The sequence below is a fragment of the Salvia splendens genome, chromosome 6 (assembly GCF_004379255.2).
Source record: "Salvia splendens isolate huo1 chromosome 6, SspV2, whole genome shotgun sequence".
In the NCBI taxonomy this organism is placed as follows: domain Eukaryota; kingdom Viridiplantae; phylum Streptophyta; class Magnoliopsida; order Lamiales; family Lamiaceae; genus Salvia; species Salvia splendens.
Genome location: NC_056037.1, coordinates 29,181,542 through 29,205,653, shown reverse-complemented (window position 1 = coordinate 29,205,653; position 24,112 = coordinate 29,181,542). Strand labels below are relative to the sequence as shown.

Genomic DNA, 24,112 nt, shown 5'->3' with positions numbered 1-24,112 from the left:
AGACCCACAAAGTTGGGTATGTCTATAAAACTAATTAATTAGAGCTTCATCCAATTATTTATTACTAATATTAAACAAAAAGTCCGTACCCTATTTTTTCAAGTAAAAAGAATATTCTGCAATTATTGTTTGGTACAGTATTTAATTGTTAATATTGTATTTATCCTCAAAATTCAATATGACCTCATCAACCAGCGTCGACTAATAAAAACCAACGAGTTTGTAAATTGTGTGTGTGTGTGTGTCTGAGAGCGGTGGTGACGTTCCATTCCATTCCATTCCAAAACCTCAATTTCTCGACCTCCGCCGCCTTGCCCTCTTCTTCACTTCAATCCAATTCAATTCAATCCAATTCAACAACAACCAGAGACTTTCTTCATCTTTTCACCATCCTTCAACTCATATTCCCAATTGGATTCCCCTGATTTTCAATTTCCCCCAAAATCATGGACCTCCAATTTCCCCCAACCTCCAATCCCCTTCCCCTCTTCTTCGCCGGTTATTTGCTCCTCTACCTCATCGCCTATTCAATCCTCTTCCGCTCCTGGGCCTCCAAGCTCCGCCCCGAAGCTTCCAGCTGCGCAATCTCCCTAGCTCACGGCACCCCCGCCGTATTCCTCGCCGCCCGCGCTATTCTAACCGACCCGGCCCCGGATTTCCACTCCTCCAACACGCCGCTGCAGAGCCTCGTATTGGATTACAGCATTGCTTATTTCCTCATGGATCTCGTCCACTATCTCATCTTCTACCCCACCGACGTCCTCTTCATCGGCCACCATCTCGCCACGCTCTTCGTCTTCGTCACCTGCCGCTACCTCGTCTACCACGGGGCCGTCGCCATTCTCGTGCTCCTGGTGCTGGCGGAGGTCACCAGCTTCTGCCAGAACGTGTGGACGCTGGCGAGTGCGAGAAGATCGGATGTGGAGATTGCAGCTAAGGTGTTTGATCTTTTGTCTCCTCCCTTTTATGCACTCTATTCTATTGTGAGGGGCTTCTGCGGCCCTTATTTCGTGTATAGGATGTTTACATTTTATGTCACTGGGGCTGCGGATGCTGTGATTCCCAAATGGGTTTGGATTTCGTGGCTCCTCGTTGTTGTCACCGCAATTTTCGTTAGTATATTGTGGATTGTGAATCTTTGGGCTGCTTTCTTTAGAGAAAAGAAGAAGGAAGGTGAAAAGAAGGTTAGATAGTGGCAATAGTTGTTGTCTTTCTTACATTATGTGCTCTATGTAACATGAAAATGCAATACATTGCTATTATGTACTTGCGATCGCAATGTGATGAGTTTGAGTTATGAATATATGATTATGTTAAACTTTGTCTAGTAATCCTTTTCTCTTATGGTGTTTCTGTTCTGTCCAGTTTTTATGCATTTTGGTAATTCTTGATGGTAAAAATCAGAAACAGATGTATGTGGCTTGTTAATGAGTAACTAGTGTTGCTGATGTGAATGAGAATGTTATACTTATAGCAATGAACATAGCAATTTCTGGAGAAAACATGAACAGTTAAGTTTGCTTAAATCCTGCCTGCATTGTGAGATTCAAAGCTAGCAATTACTTCAGTTTTTTTTATTTTTTTTTATTTTTATTTTTTTATTAACATAATATACTGTTAGATTACTTCAGTTTGAGAGAGGGTGTAGAGTTGGTTTGTAATACTACCAATGTAAATGTTGCATGAGATGAAACTTAGACAAAAGCTTGGTTTGAACCTCAGCCTTTTCACTAACACAGTTTCGATCATTTAAAATGCTGGCATGACATAAATCTACAGATAATGGGTTCTAATCTCAGAAAATTTTTAGTCTAGAAGTGGTTGAAAAAGATAAAAGATTGCCAAATAAGCAATGCAAATTGAACCTGATAACTTCCAGTAACGTGGATAACCACAAACATGTTAGCTTTTGCAACGAGCCATGCAGGTTTCTGTAACGAGAGAATGGGTTGCAATGTCAGAAATTTATAAGTCTAGAACTGGTTGAAAAAAGATAAAATATTGCCACATAAGCAATGAAAAGTGAACCTGATAACTTCCAGTAACATGGATAACCAAAAACAGTTTAGCTTCTGCAACTAGCAGGTTTCTGTAATGAGAGAAGTATGTTGTGCTGGACTTGGTTCCCGAACAACCAGTAATCATAAGAGCAATGGGCAAATAACACAATGCAACTATGCAATAGGCACCAAGCACACATTTCCACATGGGCTTCTTTGAAGGCTTCTCTGGTGTTGAAAGAATCGTTGCCCGAATCTAAAGCACCACATTGTGACCAGCATAGGCGAACACCATCTCCCCTAGAGCGGTAAAGAAGTCCAAACTTTCCAGCTCTGCTGGGTGTAGGATAGCTGTACTCAACTCCCTGTTGGACTACCTTGTGAACGGAAGCTGTCCAAGCTACTGTAAAGTAAATATTTTATTTGGCAAAGAAAGTGAACATTGTTCTTTATAACCTTTTGTGATCTTGCATTAGTTTCAGATTGATGGGCTGGTTAAAATATATGGTAGCTGCAGCTAAAGATATCCTAGAGATAGAGTTGACGTTTGGCAAATTGGAGAGAACAAAATGGGCAGAGTCGAATATCATTATGATGTAAGTAGATTTGATTTGCTCGCAGCTTCCACACATTTTAATGAAATTTCTTCAGTGATTTACCTCCAGTAACCCTGTATACTCTATTGACACCAACTTCAACGATCAACTGCTGAGTTACTACAATGTAAAGGCTGAGCTTTACACCAATGTGTGCGGGCCAACTTGGCCAAGTTCATGGTATCTGTCAAAACGTTTTCCAGGTACCTTCTCATGCTTCTCAACCATTTGCCACAAAGTGTATAATGTGATGATACATGAGAGAACTAGAATACTAACACCTGGGCCCCTAATTTCACATATAATTATGGCATAAGGAATAAGTTTTGATAGGAGAAATGAAAATATAAAGGAACTATAGAATATAGATTGATAGGTCTTCTATTGTAAACTCTGTATTTTTCTTATATGGAATATTCAAACCTTCATTGGTTCAGTTACATCCTTCTTTAGTGATCCAGTTCAACCAAATGATTGAGATCAATTTATCGCGAACTGCAAAGCTTAAGCATAACTGAAACAAACTCAAGTTGAAGGCATGCGTACTATCCCAGAGCTGCCATGGGCGTAAGGGAAACTTTGGATTCCAGCTCCAACCATGGCAGTAACGTTGTAAAAAGCTGAGTACCACCTTTTTGCATTCCGTGATCAAGTAATTGGAAGCCAGTGGCTGTCATCTATTGCCTTTTGCTCCACTTACCAGTAATTATAATTAGCGATAAGGAACATTGGAATCAGGTAACAGAACTGGTGTATAAAGATAGGATGGAATTGTTGAAATATTTGGTGTTAGAATTTTCTTCACATAGTTCTCTCTATAACAGTCGGGGGTGATGATGAATTGTGAGAAACTGCAATTTTTCGAGATTCTCTGAGCCAGATCTTTTGTGCAAAATTAATTTATTATGGAGAGAGAATGACAGTTGCTTTAGTTGTTCTGTTTGTCTTTCCATCTGATGCCGTTCATTTGTTGAATCAGGGATGTAAACATAATAATCGGCTGCTTCCTTTGTTTCCATGGTGTTGCAGCACAGAAATGGTATGGAGGAAACTACACAATAACTCTTATGTAGTTGTCATATGGCATGGAACAAATCAGTTATGACATAGTAGATTTAACACAAACAGATCTTGGTTTGCTTGTTGGAAGGAGAATCTACAACGGAACCTGCATCTTGCAGCAAACAAATAACGCAGACAGGTTAACAGTGTTCATACCAGTTCAAGATTCTGAACTGCATACTGTTATCACCAATGTGCTTTCTTAACTACATAAAATTTGGCTGTCATTTAAGGTTGTTATAATAGTTAATATTTGAGTGCCTAGCTGGTTATGAAAGGTATCGTAATGTCTAATAAAATTTGTAGAGGTTGACACCATATAGAGATGCAAGCTCACATTGGAGTTTGGACAAGATTTCATCTTGAATGCGTTATTAGCAGCCAAGAACTTAGCCTCACCCTTGAGCAACACCAGAATATTCAGTCTTAAGACTTTTAGGCACTTAATTTTTGCAGCGTTGTTTAGTACAAGAGTACAACAATAGGAGAGAGAATAATTTCCGATTTCTGAAATTGTCATTTTGATTGGGACATCCAAAAGGGAAATGTTTCATTTTGAGCGGAACAGAGGGACTTGTCTATTATTCTCTATGTCTGAGTAATATATTCTGGAAAGTTGAGGGTATCCTACAAAATGCTTCCCTCGTGTTTCATTTAACCTATCTGTCTACTTGTCTACAAAACAAAGTAACAGAACGCCCCAAATGATCTAGTGATTCAGTAATGTGGTAAACGTCTTGCATTGCATTTTTTTGCAGCATATTATGTGTCAATCATTTGATCAGAAGCAAAATGAAATATGAAAATTGAAACCACCACATGGTCTTTTGCTAGCATATGAATGTATATTTAAATTCTCATTTTAATACGGTCGTCCATTCACAAAAGCAGTATAATAGAACATCAGCAAACAGGTTTATACACACAATAGATTCAGATATCAATTTGGAAGCAGTGGAATGAATTTTTGGAGGCGATCAGGTGTCCTCTCGTGAAGAATTTGTCACATTCATCTTTGTTTTTAATTCCCCAAGATTCTTCACTTTATGCTATCCAAAATCCCACTTATCGAGCTTCTCAACCAGCAAGATTCAACACTCTAGATGCTTATGAGTAGAACTCGTAGTCCTTTGCTTGTAGTATTATTTGCCTTAGTGCTCCAATTGGTGCTATAACCATCAAAAGGACTCCGAGAATGATGCAAATCTGAGTTTTGAAATCCCAAAAACCATCAGCTATGGTAAGATGATAGATTTATGAAAAACATAAGATATTATGAGTAGAAACTAGAAACTCACCCAGTTAGTGAACCATGATAAGCTGAATCTCCTTGGTTTATAGATAACAAGCCACATGATACAAGGAAGCTGTAAGAAAGTTTTGAGCATTTGAGTTATTATGTTAACAGATGGTATAATACTCAATATATAAAATGCACAAATAGTATATAAAGATCAGTTGTACTCACGAAGTATGTGGTTGGTGCGAAAGCAAATCCTCCAAAGAACCCAAGGAGTCCACCAAAGAAAGGGAATGAAATGCCAACGAACATTGTGAATGCTGAAACATTGATATACACATTCTTTTTAGGTGTCATAACATGCAATTAACAGAATGGAGTTTTGAATCCCAAAATCAATGCAAGTAGAGATAAGAAGAGAGCACGGTAGCTTAACAATTAACATACCAACATAGATGTTTCTGGTGATGAAGCGCAGATACCATGTTGGCTTGAATCTTAGTTTCTTGACTAGGACTGTCTCTAACATGTCAAAAACTGGCATAGCGTATATCTGCATCCACGCATAGCATATGTGATTTAGTGACTTTCTTTGATATATGTATGAAGAATTACACTAGTATGATAACGAAGAAAAAACATTGAGTTTCACCTGATAGCTTCCAATAACGTGTATCACAACGAACATGTTAGCCATGGCGATGAGCCAATTTGGTTTGTTTAATGAAATCAAAATGTTGTCTGATACTTCGTTACCAAACATCCAGTATCCAATGAAGGCGACAGGGAAGTAGCAGAGGGCGACAACAATGTAAGCAACGATGACTCCCTTCCACATGGGTCCTTTGGAAGGCTTCTCCGGAGTTGAAGGGATGGTGGCTTGAATCTCCAGGACAACATTGTGTCCTGCATAGGCGAAAGCCACCTCTCCCAAAGCACTGAAAAAGTTGAAAACAGTACCAGCTGTGGTTGTGGCTTTGTAACCATATTGCACGTTCGGTTGAACTCCCTTTTTCAGCGAAGCACCCCAGGCAATCGTGGAATAGCTTCACAGTGACAGAAACATCATGTCAGATCATGTTCACTCCATTAAAATCTTGCAGGTAACTCAAACTTTATATATATACATATATATACCTTAAGGACATGACTGCTGCAGCCAATGACACTCCAGAAATGGCGTTGAGGTTGGGAAGATGTGCGAGGACAAAATGCACCGAGGCGAAGATCATTATAAAATAAGTAAGCTTGATGCTTTTGCAGTTATCACCACAGACCACGTCATGGAATTTCTGGAGTGATTTCCCCCCTGTGACCATGTAGACAATGTCCACTCCAACTTCAACAATTAGCTGCTGAGGCACAACGATGTAGAGCCCGAGCTTCTCTCCAAAAGCATGCTGTCCGAGCTCGTGATATCTATCGAACCTCTTGCCAGGTACCATTTCATGCATCTCAACCATCTGCCACAATGTGTAGAAGGTAATGATCCAAGATATGACCATCACTGCTACTCCGGGTCCCCTGAAAATATAGGCCGAAAATGTTCAGTAATTAAAGTTGGATTTCAGCACTTTTTATGATGCAAGGTTGGAATAGTTACCATCCTAGTTCCGACATGGCGAAAGGGAGACCGAGAACTCCAGCTCCAACCATGGCTGTGACATTGTGAAAAGCTGAGTACCACCATTTTGCATTTCTTGAAGAAGTGATTGGCAACCAATCATCAATGGCCTTCTGTTCTGCAGTCCTATTATCCACCTGCACATTTATTTTCTCCATCACTATTGTGTGTAATGAATGAAAGTAAACTCTTTTCTGGCAAAGTGTACTCAACACCATGTCCTTTTTTACAATTTCCATTTTTTAGAAAATATGTCAAAGAATTTTTCGTGTATATTGAAGATGTTATGTCATGTAAGGGAACTCTAGTGAAGTTAAATCATACAGCATTATATGCATCTACTTCTTTATTGGATTCTTCCAAGGCCAGCTAGAAAAATGTCAAGTTAAAAGTCTTTATTTGTCTCTACTCAAAATTTAGTACTCCACTACTAACCTTTATAAATAAGGTTGCCACATAATATTTCTCTCTCTAAAAAATGATACAGTACTATCTCAAAATGCAAAATATTTTTCCGTTCATCTCGGTCTAAGTGAGATGTATTCCTTTTTGGTACGTCTCAACTTAAGTGAGACGTTTCCTTTTTTGCAACAATCAACTCACCCCTCTCTCCTACTTTATCCTCTTATCTATCCTACTTTATCTCCTTTCATACTTTATTCTTTCTTTCTCTTTCTTACGTTATCTCTCTCTTACTTTAATATTAATAATTTAATTTACTAAACATCATTATCTAAATTCTTGTGTCAAAATAGAAACGTCTTGCTTAGGCCGAGACGGAAAGAGTAATATCTTTATTTTATTCTTTTTCTACTTAATATATAAACAATAATCTTTGTTTGAACCGAGAAGTATTAAATATAATAATGGAGCTCAATTAATTGATACTATTACTTCAGGGAGCCTTTTTTTCTATATAATTCGAATCTATTTTCACTTATAATTTTTTAATTACTTTTTTTTAATCTCTCTTTATTTTACCAATTGTCTCCTAAAATTCGTCGTTTCAAACGTTTCTATTTTTAAAGGATAGATATTCTATAAATTAGAAAGAAGAAAAACTATAAAACTAATGATAATTGAATTCTTGAAGTAAACTATTGAGAGCTTAAGTCGTTGCACATGCTATCTCATTAAAATTCAGTACAGCTGGCTGCCTCTACTTCTCCACAATCTACTGCCTTCGAATTCATTGACTATATACTCCATAATCCTACTATATCTTAAGCAGAAATTACAGAAATTTCCAATTATTGAAGAACAAAGAAATTAGTAAGCATGTGGTGACAAGTAATGATAAAGAGTTATCTTGAATTAAGCTATAGCAATAAGGTGTTGTGTGGACATGTGTTCTACACGATTCATTCTTTTCATACAAACAAAAAAAAAAGATTTATCTAAACCATAAAAAAAATGAAGAGACATGTTTGGAAACTTACATTTTTGTTGTAATCGGTGCCTTCAGTTCCCATGGCTGTAGAGAGAGAATTGATGGCAGAAATCAATGTATGGAAATATCCAACTCTTCAGCCTCTTATATACATACGAATACAGTTGAGAGAGAGAGAGAGAGAGAGAGACGTTTAGTTTGACTTGGGGTGTTTTTTTTGTTGAAGATTAAATAAATCACAGTTTTAAAATTGGAAACTAATACTGCATTCATTGCGCTGAAAATTCGTCGAACCTTACACACTCTTGAGTCTACAAAATATCTAAAATAGATAAAGAAAGAAATAATAAAACGAATTGAAGTGATAATTGACTTCATTTGATCTACTAGAATTAGTTTGATCTACCTAGAGTCCAGCTCATTCAATTCTTCCAAATTAATTTATTAAATTAAATTAATGATCCACCAATGACTATTTATTTATGATTAAGTTGTGAAATTATTTTACCTGGATGGAAATAGTTATGACTAATTATCATATGATTATCCATTTAAGATAGTTATGAGATCCAATCTCATGAGCAATACATAATACATATTCAATCATGAGATATGATCGTGCAAATCGAACAGTTCTATACTAATTAAGTTTTAATTAATATGCATTTATTATTTCCAAAGTAGTAGTATGATTTTAACATTAAATTATTAATATAAAATAATAAGAATAATAATAGAATTATACTAATTATTATTATTTGAATTTTAATGAAATAAAACATAATATACTTAAATATGTAGATATGTGGTTTGAGATCAATTGCTACCTCTTCTTAAATTGCTAGCTTGCTAACTCATTTACGCAGTATTTTAAAAATGTCAACACAAATTCAGTTGACATACTTATGTCTTTGGGTTGACGTGAATATTTAAATCTCAACACAAAGTCATAAGTATGTCCATTTAAATTTGTGTTGACATATTAATATCGTTGTGCTGACATTTTTAATATGTTGTGTTGATGAGTTAGCAATTTTAGAAAATTTAGCAATGAAACATACCCCCGTATACATGTAGTATGAAGTCTCAAGCTAGAATTACAACATTTCTTTTACTTTCGAAATTCTTATTACTTTTTTCAATAAAAATCAATCACATATAAAATTTACATGGCTAATTTATTTTATTCAACATATAATCCTATTCTATTTCTATCTTAAATACAACATATGTACAATCCCATGTTTTCACACAATTTGACATCGGGTGCTTAATTGCATGACTTTTTTGTCGTGTAATTTAACACTATTTTGTACTGCTTCCTTCTCTTTTCATTAGAGCATCCACATCCGTGCTCTTGCCAACGCGCACGGATGTGAACCCGGATCCACTTTTACTCCCTGCTCTTAAGCAAGAGCACAACACCAACATCCGTGCTCTTCCACAAGGACAAGCTTAAGGATCCCATCATTCTATTATTCAATTTAAATAAAAACATTTTCACAATATTAAAATTCATTAAAAATAACCGAAATAATATTACAAATTATAAAAAAATAAAAATTACATAATTAAAATCCTAAAATTTTCATAATTAAAGTCTTAAAAATTAAAAATTACATAATTTAAATCCTAAAAATAAAAAATTACATAATTAAATTCATAAAATTAAAAAACCTACTATTCATGGCCGAATTTCGCCCAAATGGATGATGAATGTGTGTATTTATAGATGATTTTGAGATTAAATTTTTTTTAAAAATTTCAAAAAAAAATTCAAAAAAATGGTAATAAAATGTGTATATTTTTGGGAATCCGAATTTTTTTTAATTTTTGGTATTATTTTTTATTTTTTTTTAAAAAAAGAAAGTGCCAACGGCCAATAGAAACGCGCCACGTCGCCCTGCTCGCTGGCACGGACGTGCTCGATGCATCGAGCAGCGCCGTGCCAGCGGCGGACAGTGGTGCTGCGCCGCTGGCACGGACGGACGGACGGACGAGCGTGTGCTCGCCGCGGTGGATGCTCCACAGCTCTTAGAGTTATTAACTGTTTTATGACGTACGTGTGGAATTGGGGGAAAGGCATTTTCCATGGAAGTAGTTAACAATCGATCGACATTACAAATCATTTGTTGAGAGTGGTGTGCATGAAGCTATGCATGAACGATCTTGGACGTAGGAAGTTTCTGGAAGGAGCTGAGCTGGAGTCTGACGTGGACGTCTCCTTCATGATATGGCGAGTTAGTTAGGAGTTAGTTTCTTTGATATTTTGAAGTAGCTTGATATAAATACTCAGCTCGTGTATTGTGTGTTCTCAGTTTTTGGACTTTCATTTTACTATCAATAAAATTTCTATCGTTTTCCTCCATTGATGGAGTGCATATTGTTAGTTTCTACATGGTATCAGTGAACATTTTCATCTTCCGCTTCATTCAAGCTTCTCTTAGCTTTGTTTCTTCATTCATTATCCTTCATCGAGCAAAATGAATGGCCGCCGAGGTAATGCGAACATCAATGGTAACAACAACAATGGAGCTCATCCTCAATTTGAAGACACTAGCAGCTCCTATTATCTGTATCCAAGCGATAATCCTGCTCTTACTCTTGTTTCTCAGCCTTTGATCGGATCGAATTACATCAACTGGGGCCGATCAATGACTACGGCATAAATTGCGAAAAATAAGCATGAGTTTGTTAATGGAGCTCTTCTTCGTCCTGATAGCGACGATCTTCTCTTTCAATCGTGGATTCGTTGCAATAGCATGGTCGTTTCCTGGATTAGGAACTCAATCTCACCACAGATCTGCTCCAGCATCATGTACTTGGATGATGCTCGAGATATATGGTTAGATCTACGTGATCGATTCTCAGTTTGTGATTCAGCTCACATATATCAATTGCGTCAGAAAATTATGGCGTTATCTCAAGGATCTGATGATATCAACACTTATTTCACAAACCTTCGCATTGTTTGGGATGAGTATAAGAATACTCAGCCGGTTTCATGGTGTATTTGCGCTACCTGCAGATGCCGTAGTGCAACTAAGTGGCACACTCATCAGGAAGAAGAGTGTGTGATGCAGTTTCTGGTTGGTTTGAATTCAACCTACTCTCAAATCAGATCTCACATTTTATCCATGGTTCCTCTTCCAACTTTATCGAAAGTCTTCTCTCTGGTGTTGCAAGAGGAAAGGCAGCGTTCTATTGAAGGAAATATAGCTTCATACACTCCACCAGTGCTGAGTGAGCAGCCTTATTCTGCAAATATTGCATCCTCATCTTACTCTGCAAATGCTGCATCTTCATCCTTCAACCGAAGGCTATGTTCTCACTGTGGAAAAACAAACCACACCGTGGATAGATGCTTTGTTCTTCATGGATTTCCTCCAGGATTTGGAAGGGGAAAGTTTAAACCAGGTCCTAAGGATTTTGGAGCAAATAAGTCAGTCAATTTTGTTGATGATTCTTTCACTGATCAGATGGACAAGGCTGTGCAATCTCAGTCTGCTGCAACATCTGCTATGCCAACCTATGATCAATGTCAGCAACTGATTTCCCTCTTGCAAAGCCAACTTGCCATCAGTCCATCCACAGCTCCTTCAGCCGCACTTAATAACTCCCAAACCTCTCAATCTTCTCCATTCACAGGTGCTACTCTATATCTTCCTTTTACAGCAAGTGTTAATGTTCCCTCTGCTGTATGGCTCCTTGACACAGGAGCAACACATCATGTATGTTGCAATTTATCTTTGTTTGCATCATCTTATCGTGTGAACAATGCTTCTGTGAATTTGCCAAATGGTTCCACAGCCTCTATATCCCACATAGGAACAGTTTGCTTAACTCCTACAATTACTTTGAAATTTGTTCTCTATGTTCCTTCCTTCAGCTTTAATCTCATCTCTGTTAGTTCTCTGACCAGCTCACTATCTTGTTCCATAACCTTTACTCCCAACTCTCTTGTGATTCAGGAAGCTTCTCAGGAAACTGTGATTGGGAGGGGTAATCGATTGGGGAACTTATACACTCTTCAAGTGGATTCCATACCAGAAAATTCCATGTCTGCTCCGTTTTCTCATTTTTGTGTCAATTCTGTTGCTTCCATTGATGTTTGGCACAAAAGACTTGGACATTTATCTTTCACCAAATTGAAATCTATGTCTGAAACTCTTTCATTCAGCAATAAAAATCACTCTTTATGTGAAATTTGTCCAATTGCTAAGCAACAACATTTACCTTTCTCCAAGTCAGATTCTGTTGCTTCTAACCCCTTTGATCTCATTCATTGTGATGTTTGGGGACCTTTTAATCCATCAACTCATCAAGGATATAAATATTTCCTCACCATTGTTGATGATTGTTCAAGATTTGTTTGGACTTTTTTTATGCAAAACAAATCTGATGTAGCCACCATACTTAAACAATTTTTCAACACCATTCTCACCCAATTTTCCAAAAAGATCAAGGCCATTCGTTCAGATAATGCTCCTGAGTTCAACTTAGCTTCATTATACAGCTCTTTTGGGACTGTGGTACAACACTCATGTGTTGAAACTCCACAACAAAATGCCCGAGTTGAAAGAAAACACAAACACCTTTTGAATGTGGCTAGAAGTTTGTTGTTTCAGTCACACTTACCCATTCAGTTTTGGGGTGATTGTGTCTTGAATGCCTCATATCTGATAAACCGGACCCCTTCATCTGTCCTCACTAACCACATCACTCCCTTTCAAGCCCTTTTCATAAAACCACCCTCATATACACATCTAAGAATTGTAGGCTGCCTTTGTTATGCTTCCACTTTGGAAAGAGGCAGAAACAAATTTTCTCCAAGAGCCACTAAATATGTTTTCCTAGGATATCCTTCTGATTATAAAGGATACAAATTGCTTGAACTTGACACTATGCAAGAAATCATCTCAAGAAATGTTATCTTTCATGAGAATGTTTTTCTTTTTTCCCATCTGTTACCATCTGAATTCCCTACTGGAATTCAGAATCCTTCTGTCTCCCATCCTCCTTTGCCTCCATCTGAATTCCCCACTGGAGTTCAGAATTCCTCTGAGTCTACTTCTACTTCACCATCCTCAAGCACTCAAAATAATCCTACTGACTCCACCACTACAAGGACAGGCAGAGTCTCCAAACAGCCCACTCATTTGACAGATTACATATGTAATTCTGTGTCCTCTTGCTCTTATCCCATCTCTGCCCACTTCTCTCTTTCCAAACTCAGCCCAGATTATCTAAAATATACCATCCTCATGTCCTCCATATATGAGCCAGCTACCTATACACAAGCCTCAACTATCAAAGAATGGCAGTTGGCAATGCAAGAGGAGCTTTCAGCCTTCATAAGAACTGATACTTGGTATATAACAGTTCTTCCTCCGGGAAAAATTCCCATTGATTGCAAATGGGTGTATTAAGTGAAGTTTAATGCAGATGCCTCTATTGAAAGATATAAAGCTAGATTAGTAGCAAAAGGCTTCACACAACTTGAAGGTGTAGATTTTCTTGACACTTTCTCTCCGGTTGCAAAACTCACAACTGTGAAAATGATGTTAGCCTTGGCTGCAATCAAAGGATGGTCTCTGACTCACCTAGACATCAACAATGCTTTCCTATATGGAGACTTGGAAGAAGAGATATACATGACACTTCCACCGGGCCTAGAAGTAGATAGGCTGACTGTTGAGGGGACAACTCCAGAATCTACTCTAGTGTGCAGGTTGAAGAAGTCTCTTTATGGCTTGAAACAAGCCTCAAGGCAGTGGTATTTGAAATTATCAGAAGTACTCCAGGATTTTGGTCTACATCAGTCAGCCTCGGATCATTCCTTTTTCTTCAAATCTGATGGAGCTGAGAAATTCTTTGGAATAGTTGTGTATGTTGATGACATTTTAGTTGCTACAACTGATCCAGAGATGACTTATGACTTCAAGGAATTCCTCACAAAACATTTCAAGTTCAAAGACCTTGGAGTTCCTAAATACTTTCTCGGACTTGAGATTGCTAGAAACAAAAAGGGGATTCAAATATCTAAAGGAAATATATTATGGATTTATTGAAAGAAACTGGATTTCTAGGCTGTAAACCAGCAGCAACTCCTATGGATCCCATAAAGAAGCTGCAAATGGAGGCAGGAACGGCCTTAGATGAATCTTCAAAGTATAGGAGATTAATTGGGAGACTTCTATACTTATGCATCACAAGACCCGATATTACTTTTGTTGTACATAAGCTGGGCCAATATGTGTCGAAGCCATGTATAGAACACTGGCAAGCAGCTGAGAGGATCTTGAGATACCTCAAAAGAACTCCATGGCATGGACTGTTCTATTCTAGTAGTTCGAAGCCGACACTTGGCATATTTTCTGATGCAGATTGGGCTTCATGTCCGGATACAAGAAAATCTATGACCGGATATTGTCTTTTCCTTGGAAACTCCATAGTTTCTTGGAAGGCAAAGAAACAAAATACCATTTCCAGATCCTCTGCCGAAGCAGAATATAGAGCCATGGCTCAGGCTACGTGTGAAGTTGTATGGGCCGTGGCTATACTGGAAGACTTTGGAATAAAGGTTGAGAAATCAGTGCCTTTGTATTGTGACAACCAATCAGCTATATACATTTGTTCCAACTCGGTTTTCCATGAGAGAACCAAGCACATTGAGATTGATTGTCACACGGTTAGAGAGAAGTATCTAAAGGGAGTTATTAAACCTTTGCATATAAGGAATAACCTTCAATTAGCTGACATTTTTACAAAACCTTTGGGTGATAGCGCCTTCAAATCCATCCTAGACAAGATGAACTTTCACGGTATATACGATCCATCTTGAGGGGGCGTGTTGAGAGTGGTGTGCATGAAGCTATGCATGAACGATCTTGGACGTAGGAAGTTTCTGGAAGGAGCTGAGCTGGAGTCTGACGTGGACGTCTCCTTCATGATATGGCGAGTTAGTTAGGAGTTAGTTTCTTAGATATTTTGAAGTAGCTTGATATAAATACTCAGCTCGTGTATTGTGTGTTCTCAGTTTTTGGACTTTCATTTTACTATCAATAAATTTCTAACGTTTTCCTCCATTGATGGAGTGCATATTGTTGGTTTCTACATCATCTAATTAAATAACCCGTGATAGGCTATTCTATTTGAATTTCAAATTTTAAAATATTATAAATATAGATAGTACTAGCATTTGGGATAACTTACGATTTTTGCTGTTTTTTCATCATTAAAAAGCACTTCACTTGTTTTCAAGTTTGCTTACTAAATATACACCACCTTAAGCTAATTGGAAATTTTTGATTTGTCATATTAATCATTAAGTTCGAACTAAAATATCACCCAAAAATAACGAATAATTTATTACTAGTAGTATATACCTAATTGGTTGACGAAACCAGCTATACCTTGGTGTGATTAAACTTAACAAATGTCGGAAAACAGCTATATCTTGGTGTCGTTAAACTTTAAAAAATATCGACAGATAATATTAACAAATTCCAGTTGCTTCACGAAATTTGGCAGCATGTAGTAGTCAACTTAACTTATTTCGGCCGTTACACTTTATATTTTTATTTTTTTAGTTGATAATTCACAACTATATATTGTTTTCACTTTTCATGATACCATGGAAATCTTGTTCACATGCAATTGTTTGCACATTAAGAAAATAAAATTGTACTCCGTGATACTCAAGCGACCAATTATAACCTGTATTTACCATAGTCACAAAGTCACAATATTACTATAAATCAAGTGGTGGGATTGAAGATCTAACTTAATACTAACACGTATTTTGAAAAATGATAATAAATAGCTAAAATGGAGAGAAAGTAAAGTAAGAGAGAACTTTCTCTCCACTTTAATTATTTATTATCATATTTTTCCAAAACACGTGCAAAAAGAAAGGGTTCATTTTAACCGGGACTGAGGGAGTACATAGAATTCCTACAAGTAGGACATATTTAACTAAATGCATAGAATTCAAAACCTATTCATAAATTTCTAAAGATCGACCGTTAATTTAATCTTTTTTCGTGGTGTACCTTTTTTAGTAGTACTAGTTTTTTATGCAAGACTTATTTTCAAGAACTCGGATGAGAATTAAAGTATCTATTGTTAATTAATGCTCCGTCATTCATGAAAAGTATGAACTTTCTAATTTTAAAATCTATTTTTTCTCTAATGAGTTGGGATTCATTCTCCACTAATAATACTCTCTTACTTTTTCAATTATGCTTTAAAAGTCGTGCCGAACCAAATGTTCATACTTTTAGGACGGAACGAGTATTTGGGTCGGCATGACCATGTGAATTCTTATGTCTTTTGTAATAAAGTGATTGTTCTGACTTATGATTCTTCCTCTTTCTATCCATATTACTCCTTTAGAGGTCGTCACAATGAAAGTTATTAGAGCACCCGCAACGCGTGCCGCCGGCGTTCCGCGTGCCGTTCCGCCGGAACGGTTTCGCCGCGGAACGCGTTGCGGCGCTGCATTCCGCTCCCGTCCCGTTCCCATTCCGTGCCGGGTGCCGACGGCACGTAACGCGGCACGGAACAAGCCGCCACGCGCCTGGGCGACGTGGCCGATCCCCGTGCGTGCGTGCTTCCCACTCGCCGGCCTGCGAGTGGGACACGTCAGCAATGACGCAATAATTATTTTTTTTTATATAAAAATCGAATTTTTTTAAAAAAAAAAAAAATTTTAAACGGTAACATTACCGTTTTTTTTAACTTTTTCTTAATTTTTTTAATTTTTATTTTTATTTTCTTATTCTATAAATACACCTAATTCATTCATTTTATACACAACTACACATCTATTCTTCCTACATCAACATCAATTTCTCTCCAATTTTCATATTCTATCTCTTCAAAAAATGTCCGGCGACGGCAATTACGGTGGTGGCGGCGCCGGAGGGTGGGATCTCAACGCGTTCGGCGATTGGGAGACCATGTACACACTTGGTGGTTCTGGGTCATCGACGCCGGGCACGCAGGGGTCGGCGACGCCGGGTGGGTACCAACCACCCACTTTCGATGTGGATGCCTACGCTCGAGGCTCCCGCTCGCAGCTTTCCCAGGGTTTGTCCCAGATTCGGGAGGATATCCCCGTTGAACCCACTCAGGGAGGAGGCCGAGGCGGTGGAAGCTACAGGGCTGCGTCTGAGGCACCCGAGGAGGATGAGGAGGAGGAGCCGGAGGATCTGGGTCGGCATCCCTACACCAACGAAGAAACAAAGGCGGTGTACACCGCCTGGCTCACCGTCTCATATGATCCCATCGTCGGCAACCAACAAGCCGCCAAGTGCTTCTGGGAAAAGGTCCGTGATGTCTACCACGAGACTAAGCCGAAAGGGGCCCGGAAGCGCAAATATACAATGCTTCGTGCTCACTTTGGCCGAGTCGATTTACAGGTCAAAAAATTCTGCGGGATCTACTCCACCGAAGCGGCGCACTACCAAAGCGGAGCTTCGGGCGCCGACATACTGAGGGCGGCTTTGCGCGCCTTCCACCAGGACACCGGTGTACAGTTCAAATATGTTGATATTTGGCAGCTCGTCAAGGACGAGGAAAGGTGGGCCGGTGGTGTCCGCTCCAGCTCGGGATCAACCTCAAAGCGGACGAAGCACACGACGAGCGGCCAGTACTCGTCTGGTGACACCGATGCGCCCAGTGATCGTGGCACGCAGGAGGTTGGGGTTACGGCCGCCGAGTACGAGGGATCTAGCCGTGGGCGCCGTCGTCCGCAAGGGACGAAGGCGGCGAAAGCGGCTAGAGCGAGGAAGGGCCGAGGAGAATCAAGCCAGTCGGCCTCGGGATCGGGCTCACAAGGAGGCTCGAACACACTTATGGTGGCGTACATAACCGCCACAATGGCGGACACTTCCCGCTTCTCGTACGCCCAATACACGGCCTGGTGGAACGGAATTGTGCATATGGCAGGACTACTTGGTCTTCCCCCTCCCCCTAAACCTCGACCGCCTCCGGAGGATGATTCGCCGGCGGAGTAGTTTTTTTATTTTCCCACGTTTAATTGTGTGTTTTTTATTGTGTGTTTTTTATTTTTTTAGGATTTGAATTGTGTGTTTTTTTTTAATTTTTTTAAGTTTAAGTTGTAATTTTTTTTAATATTGTGTGTTTTTTAATAAAGTATGTTTGTTTTTTAATAAAGTATGTTTGTTTTTTAATAAAGTGTGTTTATTTAATTTAATTTAGTTGGAAATAAAAATAAAAATTGAAATAGAATGAATAGTAATTTAAGGAACGGTTAAGGAACGGTTAAGGAACGGAGGGTTGCAGGTTCCGTTCCTTAGTTAAGGAATGGAGTAAAAAAGTACAGTGGGGCCCTCAAATAGTGGTTTAAGGAACGGTATAGGAACGGTATAGGAACAACGTTGTGGATGGCCTTAGAAACGGTTTCACCGATTATGTTTTCAATGACATGGGACATGCTCCAGTAAAAAATCAATATTACAAACGACGCTACAGACAATAAAACTCATCCATAAAGTCCACTTTTTAAAATTGTATATTGTTCGATTCTAACTCGTAATTTTAACATGCCCATTAGGTAATTCTAAAGCAAAACTTCATACATCATTAAATTATTTGATAATTACAGAACTAAATATTATCATGTCATACTCACTGCGAATTCAACCCATGATATAAGTTTCTAAATGTTTCACTAAATTTCAAGATAAAGCGCACATATATTGTACCCCACGACATATATATAATGTTGAAACTTCAATTCAGCATATTACACAAAATCAATTTAATGACATAAAAAATCAAAAAGTAAATCAAGAATGGAAGAATATTCAAATTAGCCTGCCACGTGGATGGCCGGTCTAACCATTGTTTTGTCCACAATTTTGGTGAGAAAAAAAATATACTATCCACTATCAAAATTTGAGAGATGACAATCGTTGACTCAGTATTTATTTTCGATTATCTCTAACTTAATTTCAACGTTCTTTTATATATTCACACGTTTCCAAGAATATCAAATTTTACTTTTAGCACAAAAAAATCAAAACTTTAAATATATGGTCAAAGTAAATGGAGCCATTCGTTCACACTCGTTTCACTTGATCACTTTATTGAGTGTTGGAAACAATTTTGGAATCGAATTGTCAAACATGGTGACCAAATTTATTCGGTAATCTATATTCTATAATACTATAAAATTATTTATATAACGTGAAGTCCACTTAGTCGGAGCTTGAGAGAATGGCTTGAGTAATAAATTAATTAAAAGTATTTTCTCAAAAGTATATTTAGTTCTCATATCTTTTGAATGGTTTATTTTCTATAAAACGACGACGGCAAAAACCCATTAATACTATTCTGATGTGTTTGTTAGTGCAGATAACTCCACGGTAAGAGAGTTTCATGATTTAAATGTGTGTCCATTATGTTTGCGTGTATTAGTCAAGCAGTAGGGTGCCTGATGCCCCGACCAGGTCACGGGTTTGAGTCCACCGTGACGGGACCTTTAAAATTTATGTTCATTTGCCAAAGAAATGTGTGTTCATTATATTTTATCTTATCCTAGCCCTAGATCATCTCTTAAAGTCTAAACCTACATTTTTTTTGGGTTATTAGTTGATTCATTTTAAAGGACACGTAGCTTTCAAAGAGTGCAAGTACGAAATTAAGGTGGAAATTTCATAAGCAAATGTACAATGGTAGACTTTGAAAGTCTTTAGTCAATGATATGAGCATAAATCAATAATACAAATGGCCCAATTACATTATTTTTGGAATAAATTTGTCGACATCCATTAAACCACGACACACTCCATCTTCACATGATCTCAGTTCCACTTTTCCTCAAATTTGACTAATTTAGTTGTTTACAGTTTATCTGATAACTCACTTTATATATGGGCTGTTATTATCTGGTGATCACCTAAGTTTCTTGATTTCTTATCTAAACCTCATTCCCTAAATATTACTCCTAAATCTCTAACTGATTTCTTGATTTATTAATAGCCTAACCTACCATGATTTTATTCATCTGTCAAGTTATTGATTGAATTATAAAAGAATATATTTTTACAATAATTTTGTTTAGCAGGTAACTAAATACTTGTAATAAAATATAACATTGATATCTTATGCAATAAAAGACATCTAATTATCTAAACAAACACTTTAGAATTAATTTCGGGTTTCTCTGATAGTTTTCGATAAGATTATTTGCTTCACTACTTTTTTGTTACTATTATTCTTAGCTGTTTTTTGTTGTACTAGTTCGTCATCTTTTTTGCTTAAGTGTTATAAAAAATAAATTATTACGAAAATGAGTAGTAATTTTTTCCATTAATTTGTTGTATAGTCTCGAATATGCAAGGGGGACTAAATTACAAAATTAGGCTAAATTATTTTCCTGTTTTTTGGTAAGTCAACTTGATAAAGGTATGGGCACGATTTCACGTTGTGCACCCACATGTCTCATGACTTCATTTCGATAAGACAAAATAAGGTATTTCACATCGGTGCTCAATATAATTAAATATATTTCCCAGATAAAACCGCATGTTCAATTTATTCAATTCTGTTATCCAATGGAATTTCTAAATATATACTCCTATAAGATATGGGTGTCCTCGTTTGTAAGTAACCTTTTATTATAAATTAACAAGCACACGGTTTTACAAAATGAATTATTTAAATATGGTTATTCTCTCTAATATGGATCCATATGATTGGACTTATTACACAAACCACTAAAATATTTAAATTGGAAAAGAGTGGCTGAAGAAATTGACGGATTTGGAAATTTCGATCGGCGTGAACTTTTTTATTTGAGTGCCTATTTTTTTTTCTAAATAGTGAACCGCACCAAATGACCCTAACTTTTGCACTTGTTACATCAGTGACCCCTAATAAAAAAATGAATAAAGCTATACGGCCACATTATGGCCAGCCATAAATTAATTAAATAACAAAAAAAATTATTTTTTTTAAATTTTTTGTTTAATACTACTTGATTTTACTTTTATATCATCTTCATTATATGTTGCTCAACATGTTAGTATTGCTCTTTCGTAGTTTTTGCTCAACTTATTACTACTGTCATTTCTTGATTGTTGCTCAACGTATACAGTAATTCGTGATATTAATGTGTTTTACGTAATGAAATTCAAAGATAAGTATCAACTCACAAGTCCATTCACACACATATAAGTTTATATCGGTAATTCTAATTTTTTTATACATGTAAATGGACTAAATTAACTCTTTATGGCCGGCCACATTATGGCCATTTAGCATCACTCTAAAAAAATAGCACCAGAGGAGCCTAGCGTTAAATATAATCACGAATGAAGTTTTTTAGCCACTTTTCGGACGAAAATGCCCAAATAACTTGAAGGACATTTTTGACAATCCCTAAATTCACTGACATATGAATTCTGTCACATTTCTGTCAGCAGCTTCTTAAGTGATTTCCTAATAAGTGCTAGTATCTCATACGTGATTAAAGTTTTGTCAATATTTGTACAAAAAAAATCTTATGTCCCTCTAGTTATATCATGTAGGAAATTCATTGAGAAACAAAAATATGGAAAAGTGAAGTTATTTATGCAATAAAATCCGAATCAATAATATATAGAATAAAAAATATTTCACATTTAATTAAATGATACGATAATTATTTTATTGAAAACATTGACATTTAAAATATTATTTCATTATATATCATCGAATAATTTGTTACTCTAAGCCTAACTCTAAGACGATTTTTATGATTGATATTTTATTGATATAATTTTAATTTAGCTCAAACTGAAATTTTTAACATCATATGAACATTCAATCTTTAGATATAAATTTGCATAGTTTCTTGCCATTCATGATAAAATTGAAACGTGAGTAATATTTTGAAAAAAATTTAAGCATGTGATATTAGCTATTTAATCCTTCAAGATTTTTTATTAATAGTAGTATTTGAAATAAGACAATGTAAATTTATAAATTAATGCTGCAAAATTAGGATATTTTCATAATAAATAAAATTAATCCATAAATCAATGTAAATAAAATTAATTACGAGAAATAAAAACACGGAAAAATACCAGAAAATGAGTTTTATAAGGAAGAAATGGTCTCATTTTATTATGTTTATATTAATTAATGCAGATAATGATAAATATGTATTTATAAAAAAATTAGAAAGTGTAAATAATGATAAAATTTTAATTACGTATGAAGTACAAAAACTTATTAGAAAATTATATAAGAAGTTGCTGACAGAAATGTGGCAGAAATCACATGTCAGCAATATAATGGAGTGACAAAAATGCCCTCTTAGGGCTTGAGGGTGTTTTGGTCCGAAAAAACTTTATTCGTGATTATATTTAACGTCAAGTCCCTCTGGTGCTTTTTTTTGTTAGGGGTCACTAGTGTAACAAGTGCAAAAATTAGGGTCATTTGGTGCAGTTTACTCTTTTCTAAATTGTGACATGAGTTGTTATCATGATGTTTAACCAAGTCAAATTGTCCAACGTAGTTGTGATGTTGTGGTGATGAAGAAAATTTCTAAAAGCTTACTATTAAAACCTACTAGTACTAAGTTGACAACTATTTTAAAGTGATAATTGGTACGTCAATAATCTACGTCATGAATGTCAACACGAAAATATTTGTATGTTAACTAAATATAGTTGACATATGTATGTCTTCTATTGACATGTATTCCCTCCGTCCCATTAAATATGAAACATTAGGTTTTTGTATGTAGTGTTATTTTGTGAGATAATGAAGAGAGAGTAAAGTAAGAGAGAGGAAAAAGTAGAGAGAGTATTGTTTCCATTTTTGAAAACGTTTCATTTCTAAGAGCATCTCCAGTGGGCGGATGTCCCACTCGGACATCGACTAGGACTTCCCAAAAACACCTCCTGCCACGTCACTAGGACTTCCCATCCCACTGCCATGTCACTAGGACATCCCCTTCAAAATCCGCCCTTCCCATCGCCCTTCCCACTAGGACTTCCCGCAATAAAAAAATCAGAAATTCACAAATAAAGCAATTTACGTTTACGGAAATAAAATTTCAACACGAATACGAACGGGAAAAATTAACAACTTCATTTAAAAAAAACATACATGATTTGAAAAAATATTACATAGTAATAAAACAAAAAAAAGTACTAACATCAACGTCAACCCTTCCGCGTCCAAACCTCTTCGATAATATCGTTCTGAAGTCGAATATGGGCATCTGTTTGCCGCATGTCGGCAAATGCACGCATCCGCTCGACCTCTCCATGAGATACCCCCATATTCACATTCGCGGTGGCCACGCCGTCACTTGGACCTGCACCCGTATCATCTTCATTGGTCCACTGAGTCAGTTCCGCAGCTTCATTTTCGACAATCATGTTGTGCATTATGATACATGCGTACATGACATCGCCGATGTTGGGAATATACCACTGCCGTGCAGGACCCTTGACTACCGCCCATCGACTCTGGAGCACACCAAATGCCCGCTCCACATCCTTGCGCGCTGCTTCCTGACGGCTCGCAAAGTATGACTTCTTTTGTCCGAGCGGATGATTGATTGTCTTCACAAAGACGGGCCAGTTTGGGTATATCCCATCCACCAAATAGTATCCCATATTGTGCTGGTTGTCGTTGGCGACGAAACTGATGGCGGGACCAACGCCATTGCACTGAGCATTGAACAGGGGCGACGACTGGAGAACGTTGATGTCGTTGTTCGACCCGACGACTCCAAAATAAGCATGCCATATCCACAGTCGGTAGTCAGCTACAGCTTCAAGGATCATCGTGGGATGCTTGGCTTTGAAGCCAGTAGTGTACATCCCCTTCCAGGCGGCGGGGCAGTTCTTCCACTCCCAATGCATACAATCTATGCTGCCCAACATCCCAGGGAACCCGTGCACCCATGCATATCTATCAGACTCTGGCAGTCTTTGGGGCTCGGACTCCGAAGATACCGCTCACCGAATTTCGCTCTCACGCCCGATCAAAAATTCTGCAGACACTCGACGGCTGTCGACTCGCCAATGTGGAGGTACTCGTCCAACATGTCGGCCACGCCTCCGTACGCCAGTTGTCTGATTGCGACAGTGCACTTCTGTAAGGACGTGAGTCCGGGTTTGCTAGCTGCATCCTCCCTGATCCTAAAATACAGGTATCTTCTCTCTAAAG

At 37.3% G+C, this 24,112-nt stretch overlaps 3 protein-coding genes and 1 long non-coding RNA gene across 4 annotated transcripts; 3 read left to right on the top strand and 1 right to left on the bottom strand.

The window, feature by feature from the left end:
- The first annotated feature begins 205 nt into the window (after window positions 1–205).
- Window positions 206–1,331, top strand: LOC121809278 (TLC domain-containing protein At5g14285-like). Its single transcript, XM_042209812.1, has one exon. It carries the CDS (start codon window positions 447–449, stop codon window positions 1,191–1,193), a length of 747 nt encoding a protein of 248 aa, XP_042065746.1. The 5' UTR covers window positions 206–446; the 3' UTR covers window positions 1,194–1,331.
- Window positions 1,332–1,623: 292 nt separating this feature from the next.
- LOC121809280 lies at window positions 1,624–4,358 on the top strand. The gene is made up of 3 exons (XR_006052240.1): window positions 1,624–2,596; window positions 2,652–3,635; window positions 3,725–4,358. It is a non-coding gene; the product is annotated as an uncharacterized LOC121809280 (long non-coding RNA).
- A 125-nt stretch (window positions 4,359–4,483) lies between these two features.
- Window positions 4,484–8,116, bottom strand: LOC121809267 (lysine histidine transporter 1-like). The gene is made up of 8 exons (XM_042209795.1): window positions 7,962–8,116; window positions 6,502–6,659; window positions 6,036–6,422; window positions 5,551–5,944; window positions 5,346–5,451; window positions 5,127–5,218; window positions 4,957–5,025; window positions 4,484–4,864 (listed from the first exon to the last, which is right to left on the bottom strand). Exons 1-8 carry the CDS (start codon window positions 7,992–7,994, stop codon window positions 4,766–4,768), a joined length of 1,338 nt encoding a protein of 445 aa, XP_042065729.1. The 5' UTR covers window positions 7,995–8,116; the 3' UTR covers window positions 4,484–4,765.
- A 5,908-nt stretch (window positions 8,117–14,024) lies between these two features.
- Window positions 14,025–14,756, top strand: LOC121809067 (secreted RxLR effector protein 161-like). The gene has a single exon (XM_042209619.1). It carries the CDS (start codon window positions 14,025–14,027, stop codon window positions 14,754–14,756), a length of 732 nt encoding a protein of 243 aa, XP_042065553.1.
- Window positions 14,757–24,112: the final 9,356 nt, after the last annotated feature.

Excerpts from the sequence above, each read along its gene's own strand:
- LOC121809278 (XM_042209812.1), top strand. The coding sequence starts at position 447 with ATGGACCTCCAATTTCCCCCAACCTCCAATCCCCTTCCCCTCTTCTTC.
- LOC121809267 (XM_042209795.1), bottom strand. The coding sequence starts at position 7,994 with ATGGGAACTGAAGGCACCGATTACAACAAAAAT. Across the intron at positions 6,660-7,961 it reads GCACCGATTACAACAAAAAT|GTGGATAATAGGACTGCAGA; the intron begins GTAAGTTTCCAA and ends ATAAATGTGCAG. Across the intron at positions 4,865-4,956 it reads TATCATGGTTCACTAACTGG|ATTTGCATCATTCTCGGAGT; the intron begins GTGAGTTTCTAG and ends TTCAAAACTCAG.
- LOC121809067 (XM_042209619.1), top strand. The coding sequence starts at position 14,025 with ATGGATCCCATAAAGAAGCTGCAAATGGAGGCAGGAACGGCCTTAGAT.